General features: G+C 55.8%; 1 protein-coding gene across 3 annotated transcripts in view; it reads left to right on the top strand.

Annotated features, from left to right (window-relative positions):
* The window catches only part of RPH3AL (rabphilin 3A like (without C2 domains)), a 184,267-nt gene that overhangs the window by 92,801 nt on the left and 77,912 nt on the right, over nt 1-13,554 (top strand). For all 3 annotated transcript variants that reach the window (XM_058431430.1, XM_032138175.2, XM_058431431.1), the window contains exons 3-4: nt 376-519; nt 1,584-1,713. In XM_058431430.1, coding sequence (XP_058287413.1) covers nt 376-519; nt 1,584-1,713 — 274 coding nt within the window. The remainder of the gene's footprint in view (nt 1-375; nt 520-1,583; nt 1,714-13,554) is intronic.

The following is a 13,554-nucleotide window of genomic DNA, read 5'->3' as shown; positions in this document are numbered from 1 at the left end:
AGTGAGAGGTGGACAGAGGGTTTAGGGAGAGAGACAGGTGCCCCAGGTGAAGGGTGCAGCATGAGCCAAGGCCTGGGGACTGCACGAAGCCTAGAACACAAGGGAGCCGCTGGTGAGCTGAGAGACGAGGGCGCCGTGCGGGGAACGTGCGGGGCACGTTGCGGGGAAGGACAGGTGGGGCTCCCAGATGTGCAGGTTCTTCCTGGAGGTTGCAGCCCATCGATGTCAGGTGCCCTCCTCCCGCCGGCACACGGCACCTGGGCCGTCCACTGACTGTTCTGGCGGGGGAGGCGGGGGGCCTTGGTGCATGTGGTAGGGGCTGCCGGAGTTTGCACTGGGGAGGCCTCAACGCCGTCTGGGTTATTCCCTCTTGAGGCTGCAGACGGGCTGGTCCGTGCACACCTACCAGACGGAGAAGCAGAGGAGGAACCAGCACCTCAGCCCTGCAGAGGTGGAGGCCATCCTGCAGGTCATCCAGAGGGCCGAGCGGCTGGACGTCCTGGAGCAGCAGAGAATCGGGTAAGGCGGGGCCGGAGCCAGCTCAGTGGGAGGACACCAAGGGCTTTGGCACAAGCGCAGGGGACTGGGAGGCGGGCACTCCAGGTCCTGGTGCTGCTTTTCACCTCTGGGAGTGGGTCAGGAGGTCACTGACTCCAGCCCTTGCTGAAGGGTGCTCTGCCTGAACACCGGGAGTGTAACCCAGCCCGCTCTGTGAGATGGGGCTGCAAGCTGCTAGCGGAGGTGTGCGTCCCAGGCTGAGGGCGTGAATGAGCCTGGTGAAGCTCCCAGGGGCTGTTGGGCTGTGCACACCTGCAGGTCAGCTGTGGTTCAGCCAAGGGAGGGGTTCAGGTGGAGGCTGAGCCACAGGTCGCCCCTCAAACGCTCCAGCAGGAGCCGCTCCCGGCTGGCTCTACCTGCCTCTCCTGGCCTCCGACTCCAGCGCTGACCACAGCTCACTCTTCCCGCACTTTCATCGTGTCCTGGGTTTAATTACGAAACCAATTCATACTTCCTAGAAAATCTGAAAAACACAGAAAAGCACAAGTAGGAAGACACAAATGCACTGGGCAGGAATTGATTTCATTCTGGCCTCCTATGTATCTTTTATCTTTTCTTTTTTTTTTTTTTTGAGACAAGGTCTCACTCTGTCGTGTAGATCAGAGTGCAGTGGTGCAATCACAGATCACTGCAGCCTCAACTTCCTGGGCTCAAGCGATCTCCCCACCTCAGCCTTAAGTAGCTAGGACCGTGCACCACACCCAGCTATTTTTTATTTTTTTTTTGTAGAGATGGGGTCTCACAAAAAAATACCAGCCTGTTACCCATGAGAGTTCCATGAGAACAGGGACCATGTCTGTCTCTGGCTTGTTTACTACAGTATTCCCAGTGTCTGATGAATCATAGGTGCTCAATGAATAGTTGGTGAGTGAATGAAGGATCCGCTGTTATCCAGGGGAAGGGTGGGGCAAGGAACAATATCCCAGGTGAGGGGACAGCACATGTGGCATGGTACGGTTTTGGGCCTCGGTGCAGCTGTGCCCATGCAGGAAGCACATTCCCTCTGACTGTGTCCTGTGCTGCAGGCGGCTGGTGGAGCGGCTGGAGACCATGAGGCGGAACGTGATGGGGAACGGCCTGTCCCAGTGTCTGCTCTGCGGGGAGGTGCTGGGCTTCCTGGGCAGCTCGTCGGTGTTCTGCAAAGACTGCAGGAAGGTAAGACCCTGCTCTGGCCCTGCCATTCTGGCTTCCCAACCTGGACCAGCCCTGCTGCTCTGTGGCTTTGCATCCTGGCTCCCAGGAGTGTGTATGTCTGCATTGGGCATGTGGTATCCTCTGCCTCTTGGCAAGAAACACTAAGACTTAAAAATCAAATGGCCTGGCGTCTAGGGCCAGCTCTGTGTCTCAGCTGGGATGTATCTTCTGGCCCTTCTGGTAGATTCACACCCCAGCCATGAGACCCAGAGCTGGTGTTAGAAGTCAGGGTGCGAATCTAGCTCTTCTGCTATGACCTCAGAAAACTTGTTTAATATCTCATACCTGATGTTCCTCAAGCTATAAAATATGGTCATGATACCAGGTACCTCACCATGATATGAGGATTAAATATTCTTTTTTTTTTTTTTGAGACGGAGTCTCACTCTGTCGCCCAGGCTGGAGTGCAGTGGCGCGATCCCGGCTCACTGCAAGCTCCGCCTCCCGGGTTCACGCCATTCTCCTGCCTCAGCCTTCCCAGTAGTTGGGACTACAGGCGCCCGCCACCACGCCCAGCGAATTTTTTGTATTTTTAGTAGAGACGGGGTTTCACGGTGGTCTTGATCTCCTGACCTCATGATCCGCCCACCTCGGCCTCTCAAAGTGTTGGGATTATAGGCGTGAGCCAACGTGCCTGGCCAAGGATTAAATATTCTTAAATGCAAAACTCTTAAAACCTTGCCTGGCACATAGGCACTCAATAAATGTTATCATCTCCAGAATACATTAAGGCAATAAGAAAAAAATGTTTTTAGTTGTTATTAGATAAATCCTATTTTCCTCAAAGCCAAGCAGTATGCTGGGATTACACTTTCTGTTCCATTGATCTGCTTCTCTTGATCCCTGGTTACTCGAAGAAGAATGATCTTTGCAGGGAGATCAAATTGATTTTCTCTTTATACTAAATTGTGCCACGTATTAAATTGTTTTGTATTGAGTCTAGGACTTTTTAAATATAACTTTTAGTTTTTTCTGGAGTTTTGACTTGCCTTTCTTTTCCTTATTGCTGAGAGAATAATGTGCCTTCTAATCCTCAACATAGTTAGCATCTTAATTTTACTATCATATGGAGGCTATTTTTTTTTCCTGGCATAAACCCTTCTAGATTCTTACTCCTGCTCCTCCTAGGCTGGTAGCTGCACAGCTATTATAATTCCCTTTGCTGCCCTCCTAGGTGAGAAACACTGATCTCAAGAGACCATGTCTTCCTTTTTTTTGTTTTCACCTTAGTTTTGCTGGAACCCACCCTCAAGTAACTTCCATGTGCTAGTCGTGTTTTCTCCCCCCACCCAGAGGCGGAGTCTCGCTCTGTCACCCAGGCTGGAGTGCAAATGGCGCAATCTTGGCTCACTGCAACCTCTGCCTCCAGGTTCAAGCGATCCTCCTGCCTCAGCCTCCCGAGTAGCTGGGATTACAAGTGTGTGCCACCATGCCCAGCTAATTTTTGTATTTCAGTAGAGACAGGGTTTCACCATGTTGGCCAGGCTGGTCTTGAACTCCTGACCTCAGGTGATCTGCCCACCTCGGCCTCCCAAAGTGCTGGGATTACAGGCGTGAGCCACTGTACCTGGCTGCTAGTCATGGTTTTAAGACTGGAGTTATTATACTGAAGAAGACAGAGAAGGAATTTTCTTGGGATAATATTGGACAAGGGAACTAAAAAACAAGTAATGATCAAATAAACAAGATGATGTCAGGAAATAACCCTGGGAAGAAATAACAGAGTGGAGGATGGAGGATGGAGGATGGGGAGGGGTGGGAAGTGTTGAGAGGACCGGGAAAGATGAAGTTAAAAGAAATAAATGTGGACGTGGAACATGGAGGCCATTGGCAACCTTGAGGGCATTTTTAGGGGCATTCAAAAGCTGGATGAGAAAACCACAGGTGCAGTGAGGTTAATCTGCCAATTAATAAGGAGGAAAGCCAGGATTTCAGCTATCTCATTTTTTTTTTTTTTCCTGCTTTTGTCATATGTGGTAAACTGGGCTGAGGAAGGTGGATTAACTGGCCCAGAAATACTGGAGGGGAGATGGGGGCCTGGGTGTCAGGCTGTGTACTGGCTCCTCCTTTGGCCCTGCCAAGGCCCTGGACTACAGGTCAGTGGAGGTGGGGGCGCAGGGACTACAGGTCAGTGGAGGTGGAGGCGCGGGGACTACAGGTCAGTGGGACTACAGGTCAGTGCAGGTGGAGCACAGGGACTACAGGTCAATGGAGGTCGGGGCACAGGGGCTGCAGTTCAATGGAGGTGGGGCACAGAGACTTGGGAATGGCCAACTTGCAGGACTGAGGCAGTGACTCCTGCCTGGGAGAACGGGACCTGGCAGCCTGTTTCCTCCTTCTGTCTCTCAGCTCCACAGCTGCTGTTAATATTCCAGCTATAGGGGACTGTGGAGAGGCACAGAGCCTGCCTGTGGTAAATATTCCAGATATAGGGGACCATGAAGGGTACAGAGCCTGGCCTACTTCCCCTGGGACAGTCCAGGGCCTGTGCCACAGAGGCTGCTGCTGGTCTGGCTGTGCACCGGTTAGTACAATGCTCCTTGGAGCCATGTCTTAGGCAACAGTGGCCGTCCCGGGGAAGGACCTCAGCTGGATGTGGGTTCCCACGCTACTCTGGAGCTCTGGCTGGTCCAGGTTTTTCCATTGCAAATGGCTCATGGTGTTCAGCAGGCTGAGAACTCGGTCCTGGCTTGGGAGATGAGGCCGGGGAGCCTTTGAGCTTCTGAGGGGCTTGTTCCAGGATTGAGGTGGGAGGGGAGGGTATCAGGGGAACACAGCTGGATGGTGGGCATTTGCGGGCTTTAGAGGGTTCACTCTTCCTTCTTGGAGAAGGTGGTGTCATTCGTTCATTCATATTCATTCATTCTGTAAATAACAGCCCATTGTGTGCAAGCCCTGTTGCGGGTGCTGCTGACGCCGTGGAGACGGACACAGTCCACCCTGTTGTGGAGATGATTTTCCAGGGTCGGGGCATAGAGAGGACAAATGAATAAACATGACACAAGACTAGGTACACCGAGGACTCTTGAATTAACGCAGAGCACCGAGGGAGAGGCTTAGGGGGCCTCTCTGAGCTCAGGCCCAAACACAAGCGAGAGCTGGCCCTGGGAAGATCCGAGTGGAAAAGTGTTGCCGGCAGAGGGAACGGCAAGCTTCCCCGGGAACAGTCCTGAAGGCCCTGAGGCAGGAACCAGCTGGGCATGTTCAAGGGGTACATGGTGGCATCTGGGGCAGAGAGAGCGGCGGGGTGGCCCATCGCAGAGCCTCGCCAGTCAAGGTCAGGAGCTGAGATTTCACCTAAGTTTATCGGGATGCCGGTGGAGTGTTTTAAGCAGGGGTGTGATCTGATCTGTGTTTTTAAGAGATGACCCTAGTGCTGGAGACAAGTGAGGTGGTGGCGGCCGTCACTGGGAGGTGATAGGGCCGGGGACAGACAACGTAGGGATTGAGGCCATTTGCTAAGACAGAGCGTCAGCCTCTTCAGTGTATTCTAAGCAGATGGGGAGGAATTAGAGGGGGTGAAGGAGGGTTCTAGGAAGGAGACAGCCCTAGAATTCAGGGGGCTGGGATGAGAGGTCGCTGGGTCCACCCTGAGCAGCAAGCGGGCAGCCGGTGCTCCTGGACTTGCCAGTGAGGACTGACCCCACACAGACGTCATGCGGTGCTGGGGGCTCCTACCCAGATGGGAGGGACTCATCTGTACTTTCAGGAGTGCCTCCGTGTTCCTGCAAGCACCCAGCAGGGCCAGCTTCCCTCCTCCCCGGCTGCAGGATTGTGAGGTGGTTGTGCACGGAGCCGCAGGACCAGACAGACTTGGGTTGAGGTCCCAGCTTGGCCACGGTGGCGCGGTCTTGTACAAGTCACTTAACCTCTGTGGGCCTCTATTCTTTCATCTGTGAAATGGGGTCATTAAGCTTCCGTCATCATTGATGGACGTATTCGCGCAGGAGAAGCCCTTAGCGGACTGCCTGGCCCGTTGGCAGCATGCGGTAAAGGATACCTGTGATTGTTATGAATCCGCTTCAGGGTCCCGCTTGCTGAGGCCGCACACGTGTTATCAAGGATGGAGCAGATCCCCAGACATTTCAGAAGAGGCCGAGTGACTCCCCGTGTCACAGTCAGCTCAGGCCACCATAACAAAATGCCACAGACTGGGCGCCTTCAGCAGTAGACATTTATTTTTCAGTTTGGAGGCAGGAAATTCTGAGATCGAGGTGCTGGCTGATTCTGTGCCTGGTGAGGGCCCTCTTCCCGGCTTGCAGACAGCTGCCTTCTCCGTGTGTCCTCGTGTGGCAGGAGGAGAGGGCTCTAGTCTCTCCTCCTCCTCTTGCTTTTCTGGTTTTTTTGACAGGATCTCTGTCACCCAGGCTGGAGGGCAGTGGCATGATCATTGCTCACTGCAGCCCCCAACTCCTGGGGTCCAGCAATCTTCCCACCCCAGCTTCCCGGGTAGCTGAGACGACAGATGTGCGCCACCACGCCTGTCTAATTTTTAATTTTTTGTAGAGACAATATCGCTTTGTTGCCCAGGCTGGTCTCAAACTAGCCCTCAAGCAATCCTCCCGCCTCCACTTCCCAAAGCGCTGGGATTACAGACGTGAGCCACAGCATCCGGCCTCTCCCTTTTCTTATAAAGACACTAGTCCTGTCGGGTTAGGGCCTCACCCTTGCACCCTCATTTCTCCTTAATTACCTCCTAAAGACCCTCTCTCCAAATACAGTCACTCTGGAGGTCAGGGCTTCAATATAGGAATTTTGAGGGGACACAGTTCAGTCCATAGCACCCACATTCTCCTCGTTGGAATTCTTGTTTTCTTAAAGTTGGAGCTCCCACAGCTAGTCCCATATTTTCTGTAATTTATGTAAAAGCGTCTGGAAGCCTTTGTAGCTCTGCAGCACTGGATGTCCTGAGCCGGCAGGGAAACCCCTCAGTGTTTGTACCAGTTACTTGTACAAATGTCTCTCTCAATCGCTTCGCCCATTGTGTGCCAATCCTGGGTTAGAGGGATCCAAAAAGAGAGGTGTTCGGAATGGTCGCTTCCCTCATGTCCTGACGGTCAAGATGGGCGGACAGTATTCTCTAGTGTGACATGCACCGTGGTTGGGACTGGGGTTCCCAGGACTCAGAGCAGCCAGGAGGGCTGCCTGGAGGAGTGGGCCCCTGGAGGCTGGGCAGGTTTCTGCAAGGCTGAGGGCAGAGGGAAGGGCATCCAGGGAGGGGAAGACCACATAGGCTGAGGCTGGAAGCTGGAAACGGGCTGGGCAAGCGCCCAGCTGTGAGGGTGATGCCTGGGGAGCACAGAGGTGTGTGCTGGAGGAAAAAGGAACGCAGGATGCATTGGCAGATTCAACTTAGGAACAGTGGACCATGGAGGAGGGACGGGGCATGCTCCAGCTGCCTCCAAGGCTGAGATCCTGGGGACCTGAAAACACAGGGCAGAGCTGAGATCTTTGGGACGCTGAGCTGTAGGGGACTTGTAAGAGGGTGGAGTCTTTCCAGGACGAGCTGCATTTGAGCAGTGAATGGGCAGGTTCAGAGGGCCTGGGACTCCAGGGAGATGATCCCAGAGGCACTGCCCCCCCGGGGGCCCTGCTGTTGGAGGTGGTGGCCTAGAACCCGAGTCGCTGGAGAATCAGGGTGGCCCAGACATAGCCCCTGAGAAGCCCTTGCCCCTGCAGGGCTCTCTCATGTCTGGGAGGAGAGACGAAGCCATCCCTTATCCCACAAGTATTGGTCGCACACCGACTGGTGTCAGGAGCCATGCGGACCCCAGTGCTTGGGAGGGAGGTGTGAAACCATTAAGGGTACTTAATTACAGCTGGGGTTGGGGTTCAGGCGGCAGCCCTGGGGGACTGGAAGGGCGCGAACACAGTGTGAGGAATCGGGCCCTCCACTCTGGGACTGCCGGTTTCTGGGCCACCTCCCTGTTTGTCTCCATCTCCACATTCTGCCTCCTCACCTTCTGCGGACGGCTGCAGCCCAGGGCCCTGGGAGGCGTGTGGGCTCGGGCAGGCTGGGGAAGGGATGCTGGGGAGATCCCCGCCGTGGGAAGCATCCAGGCCCAGGCATGGTTGGGGAGGACAGAGCCTCAGGTGGTCCTGGGCACACAGAGGCGTCCCCAGCAAGAGCCCTGGCAGCGTTCAGCACTACAAGCTAATGAGCTTGCGGGTGGAAGCTGAGTATGCCGGTCCTTGGAGCTGCGTCCCCTCCGTAATTGGGCCTGCTTGCCTCGGCTGCCTGCCCTCATTATCTGAGGGCCGTGGTGGGAAGGGAGAGGGGCTGGCTGGTTAATTAGAGAGGGCTGGGTGCTCCTAATTGCTTGGGATCTGAGTCAGCCAGCTTTGAGTCTCATTGAGAGTCCAACTAGCGATGGGGAGGCTGGGCAGGGCCACAGCAGAGCCCGCCTGAGCCTGGGATGCATGTCACCATTTGAGGGAAGCAATCGGTTTTTTTTTTCTGGTCTCAGCCAAAGGTGTCCCACAGTGTGGGTGCAGGGGGGCCTGCCTGTGAAACGATGACCTGAGTCTTAATGAAGGAAGACTGGGCAGTCTTATATTTTGCCCAAGTCCCTTAGAGGAGGTCCAGCTTAGGTTGGGGGCAGGTATCACCCAGCCCAGCATGGAGGGAAGGGGCTGGGCCAGAACCTGGCCTTTCCCCCAACCTGGCTTGAGCCCACTTTGCACCGAGGAGGGGATGTGTCCTGCTGTGAGTCATCCGGGACCCCCAGCAGGGGGGCTGGCAGGAGCCTGGGGCAGGGCAGGGGACATGCCATATCCCGGACCCCCGGCAGGGGGGTTGGCAGGAGCCTGGGGCAGGGCAGGGGACATGCCATATCCTGGACCCACGGCAGGGGGGCTGGCAGGAGCCCTGGGCTCGGTGGGGGACATGCCATTTTCCTAAGGCTTCTGCTTCCCTCTCTGTTCAGTATCTGGGAGTCGAGGCCAGGAAGCCATGGAAGGAGCAGGAGTGTCCTTGTTGCTCTTCTGCCTGCAGAGCCCGACCCTCTCCATCAGTGTGCTCCTTTTTTAAGAGATAAGGTCTAGCTCTGCCTCCCAGGCTGGAGTGCAGTGGCAAACATGGCTCACTGCAGCCTCAAACTCCTGGGCTCAGTCGATCCTCCCACCTCAGCCTCCCTAGTAGCTAGGACTACAGTCATGCACTGCCTCGCCTGGATAATTTTTTGTTTTTTGCAGAGACAGGGTCTGCTATGTTGCCCAGGCTGGTCTGAAACTCCTGGCTCAAATGATCCTCCTGCCTCGGCCTCTCAAAGTGCTGGGATTACAGGCGTGAGCCACCACACCCAGCCTCCATCACTGTTTTATTTCCAGCAGCCAGCCCTCCACTCGTACGGATGGTGGTGATTTGTGACCTGCCTGCAGCAGCTGCCTAGAGAGAGTCTACTAACCTCTGAGAAGTATTCTCCTTCTGCCTTGGGAAGCTGTGGGGGTCCTGGCCCCATCCACTTTACAGAGAGCTCTTCCTGGAGGTGGAGGCATTAGGGCTAGGAGAGAGTTCAGGTGCTGATGGGGTCTCTGCTACTCGAAGTGTGGGCCGAGGACCTCACCTGGATGTTTATTACAAATGCCGAATCTCAGGCCCCCACAGCCCTCCCAAACTAGAAGCTGCAGTTTAACCAGGTCCCCTTTGCATAATGCTTTCAAGGTTCATCCACGATGTAGCATGTGTAGGAATTTCCACCCTTTTTAAGGCCGGGAAACATTTCATTGTATGTGCATACCCCACTTTGTATATCCACTCACCTGTGATGGACATGTGAGTTGCTTCCATGTTTCAGCTATTGTGAATAATGCTGCAGTGAGCATGAGAGTGCACACCTCTCTGCGGCCCTGCCTTCGATTCTCTTGGGTCTATACCCAGCAGTGGAATTGCTGAATCATACGGCAGTTCTGCGTTTACTTGTTTGAGGAGCCTCCACCCTGCTTTCCGTGGCAGCTGCACCATTTCACATCCCCACAAGCATAAGGCCTAGAAGTCAGTTTTTTGCAGAGCCTCCCTCCCAAATGGGTGTGTGGTGAAAGTCCTCCACGGCCCCGTCCCCTGCTCCCTTTCCAATCCTCAGAGCCCGTCCATCAGTGGAGCTGTAGAAGCAGCAGCCTCCCTGAGCCATTTCATCTCAGTCGCCTGCAAATTGGCCTCATGATGTCCTTTCTCCTCTCAACCTAATTCAGACGTGGAAGACATGTGTTTGTGCCTCATTACAAAGATGGATTTTTTCATTCAGCGACTGAAGCTTCCTAAATTCCCGGAAAAAGTCACTTAATTCTTCTGCCCCCAGGGGCCTACTCCGGCTGCGCTTGCATCTCCGAGGCTGTTTGGCAGGAATGGACTTGGCTCCAGTTGCTGGGATCGGAGCATTGGCCGGACACCGCACGGCGTCTTGGAACACCTGCCTTGCCCGGAGTCTGACGAGAGGAACATCTCTATTGAGGCCTCCTTTTCTCTTGCTGTCCTGAGGCCTGCGTGTGGCTTTTCTTCTTCCAAAGAAAGAAAGAGCAGCTACTTTGTGGAGTGCTGAGCCCCTTCCGTTCACCCCAGCACACGGCTGACCTTCAGCTCAGGGTCATCAGCACAAAGGCAGCCAAGGGGCTGCGGGGACCCAGGGTGGGCTTGGGGTACCACACGGATCCCTGGCAAGGCCCAGAGCTTTCTGGACGGAGCTTCGCGTGACCTGTCCCCTGGTCAGTTCCTGTGTGCACTCAGCTCACCTTCGTGCCAGGCCCCAGGCCTGAGGAGGTGGAGATGCCGGCCCCTGCCCTCCAGGAGCTCATAGTTGGTGTCAGCTAGTGCAGTGCAGTGTGAGAAGTGCTGTAGAAGTAGAAGGCAGGGATGAGCGCGGGGCAGACCTGCCGGGGGATGGACCTGCCACGGGGAGGACCCGCCGTGGGGAGGACCCGCCGTGGGGATGGACCTGCCGTGGGGATGGACCTGCCGTGGGGATGGACCTGCCGTGGGTGAGCTGCGGCACCTGGAGAGGTGGGGGAGGCCCCCGGGCTGCAGAGTGGAGTGGATGTGGCAGCCGGGCCTGGAGGGTGGGTGACCAGGTGCCAGGAGAGGGCACTTCAGGAGCAGACACAGGTCTGCAGAGGCAGGTGCCCAGGAAGTGTGGGGGCGTCGGGCACAGCTGGGAGTCTGGTTATGCTGGGGCGTGAGAAGGAGAAGAAGAGAGGAAAAGGGAAGAAGAGGAGGGCAGAGGGAACAGGAAAAGAGGCCGTGAGGGGTAAGAAGCAGATGGGGAGGGAGGGGAGGAGAGAGACGTGAGGGTCGGGAGGGCTCTGTGTGCCGGGCGCAGCGGCTGGGCTTGTGTCCTGTGGGCAGCAGAGCCATCGAAGGGCACTAAGCAGGGAAATGACAGTCTCACGGGCCCGTGGGGAGGTTAACTCCAGATGTAGAGAATTCATGGATACTAATTATCCAATTCGCCATAACGAAGGCCTGAATTAAGGCAGGAGCAGCCAAGATGGAGGCTCTGAAGACGGGAGTTAGCCACGATAAAGCTGCCTGCGGTGGAGAGCTCACTCTAGGGGTACCAAGCCCACACCCACCTGATCAGCAAAGCCACCCTGGGAGGTCACGGTCTCCACGCTGCAGGTGAAGAAATGGAGGCGAGGTGGAGGTTAGTCCCTTGCCAGGTCCCACGGCGGGCCAGTGCTGGGTCTGATGGCCTTACCGGCCAGGCTGTGCGTGTGCACGGGGCCTGCGTGGAGGGCTGGTCTGGGGTGGGAGCAGATGTGGGGAAGGGGCTCGTGGGGCATGTTGGTGGTGGGGCTGGGGTTCCGGGGGGGCTGTGTATGTGTTCCAGGTAGTCCAGGCTGGATCCCAGGCTGTGGGTCAGAAAGGGGCCGGGGAAGTTGGTTGCCGTGGCTCACACCTGTAATCCCAGCACTTTGGGAGGCCAAGGTGAGAAGACTGCTTGAGACCAGGAGTCTGAGACCAGCCTGGGTAATGTAGTGAGACCTCATCTCTACCAAGAAAAAAAAAAAAATAGCTGGGCATGGTGGTGCCCAGTTGCATTTCCAACTACTTGGGAGGCTGAGGCTGAGGATTGCTTGAGCCTGGAAGCCTTGAGCCCCAGAGGCGGAGGCTGCAGTGAGTCAAGATTGTGCCACTGAACTCCAGCCTGGGTGACCTCTTTCAAAAAAAAAGAAAGGAGGGAGGGAGGGGGGGAAGGAAGAAAGGGGCTGGGGAGGGAGGCTGGCAGCTCAGAGGCAGATGTCCTGGGGGTGACTGAGTGATGTGAGTATCCTGGGAGAGAACGTGGGCCCAGGCTGAGGAGAGGAGCTCACCAGGTGTGGGGCGTGGTGGGAGAGTGGCCGGGCAGCTGTCTTCTTCCCTCGAACCTGCCTGAATGTCTGCGTGGAGACATTCCTGTGACCTAGTGTCTCCACACGGGTGTCCTGCTGTTGAGACGTTGGGGCTGGGACCACCGCTGGGCACCTGCCGTGTGTGTGGTCAGGTCACCCGTTGTGGGAGGGATCCAGTGGAGAAGGAACCCACCTGTAACCTCGTGAAGCTGCCCGGTGGGACATCAGGGGCTACGAGGTTGGTGTGAGCTGGGCCTCCAGGGTGGAGTAGCCCTTCCCTACCCAGCCCCCTCAGCTGCGAGGCAGGCACCACTCCACCCTCCCGGATTGTTCCGGTGGGGCCTCCGCAGTGTGGCGGGCGCAGGCTGAGGGCTGTTATGCTCCATCTCGACGTTGCCTCAGCTTGGCTTTGACCCCGAGCCCCAACTCGGCCGGTGCCTAGACACGAGGCTGTACCTCTGGCTGTTTCCAGAACTGATGACTCCTGCCACCTCCTGGGCTGTGTGCCTGGTGCAGACGCCCCAGAGCCCACCCCAAGCACCCTGATGACCCTGTTCCCCTCTCGTCCTGTTCCCCTCTCCCGCCCTGTTCCCCTCTCCCGCCCTGTTCCCCTCTCGCCCTGTTCCTCTCTGGCACTCAGGCCCCAGGAGCTCCTGGCACTGGACCAGGGGCTGGCCCCTGTTTCCGTACCCCCTTGAGCTAGGTTGGTTTTACGTTTGTAAATGGCTCGGGGGATGGAGGGAACAAAAGAAGAATAATATCATGTGGCATGAAAATTCAGTGAATGTAAATCTCAGCGTCCCTCAGGGTTTACAGGAGCCCAGCCATGCTCACTGGTTCTGCCGTGGCCTCCGGCTGGTTCGGCCCTGCCCTGGCTGGGTTGAATCGTTGTGACAGCCTAAAATGTGTACTTTCTGGCCCTTTACAGTGTGCCCACCCGCCCCAGCCCGTGAGCCCTGCCCGGGCACCCAGCTACTCAGAGTGAGAAGGGGCCTGACTTCCTTCCCCTCTGGTTATGTTGTTGGCCTGGGGTACCAGCCTCAGTTGTTTGAGCCTCAGCAGATTACAGAATTTAATGAGCTAGCTTCTCTTGGTCTTACTAGTTTTCTTTTCCCAGAATTTTAAAAAGTAACTTACAGTACCGTGCAGAGGTTTAGAACACTGGACTCTGGCTCCCTGCATTCACCTGGCCTGGAGTCATCCTCTCGCCTCTGTCTGCCTTAACTCTCTCACCTGGAAGTCGGGAATAATAATAGTACCTATCTCGGGGGTGGTTGTAAGGATTGCAATGAGGCAAGTATGTGGTAAGCTCTTAAAACGGTGCCTGAAACATGGTCACTGCTCAATAATTATTAAAACCTCAATACAGCCTTCCTCCCTCCCCCTCCATCTCTTTCCTGAAACATGGTCACTGCTCAATAATTATTAAAATGTCAATACAGCCTTCCTCCCTCCCCCTCCACCTCTTTCCTGAAACAT

Source organism: Hylobates moloch, unplaced genomic scaffold, assembly GCF_009828535.3.
Source record: "Hylobates moloch isolate HMO894 unplaced genomic scaffold, HMol_V3 SCAFFOLD_19, whole genome shotgun sequence".
Classification (NCBI taxonomy): domain Eukaryota; kingdom Metazoa; phylum Chordata; class Mammalia; order Primates; family Hylobatidae; genus Hylobates; species Hylobates moloch.
This window is presented reverse-complemented; position numbering and strand designations above follow the sequence as displayed.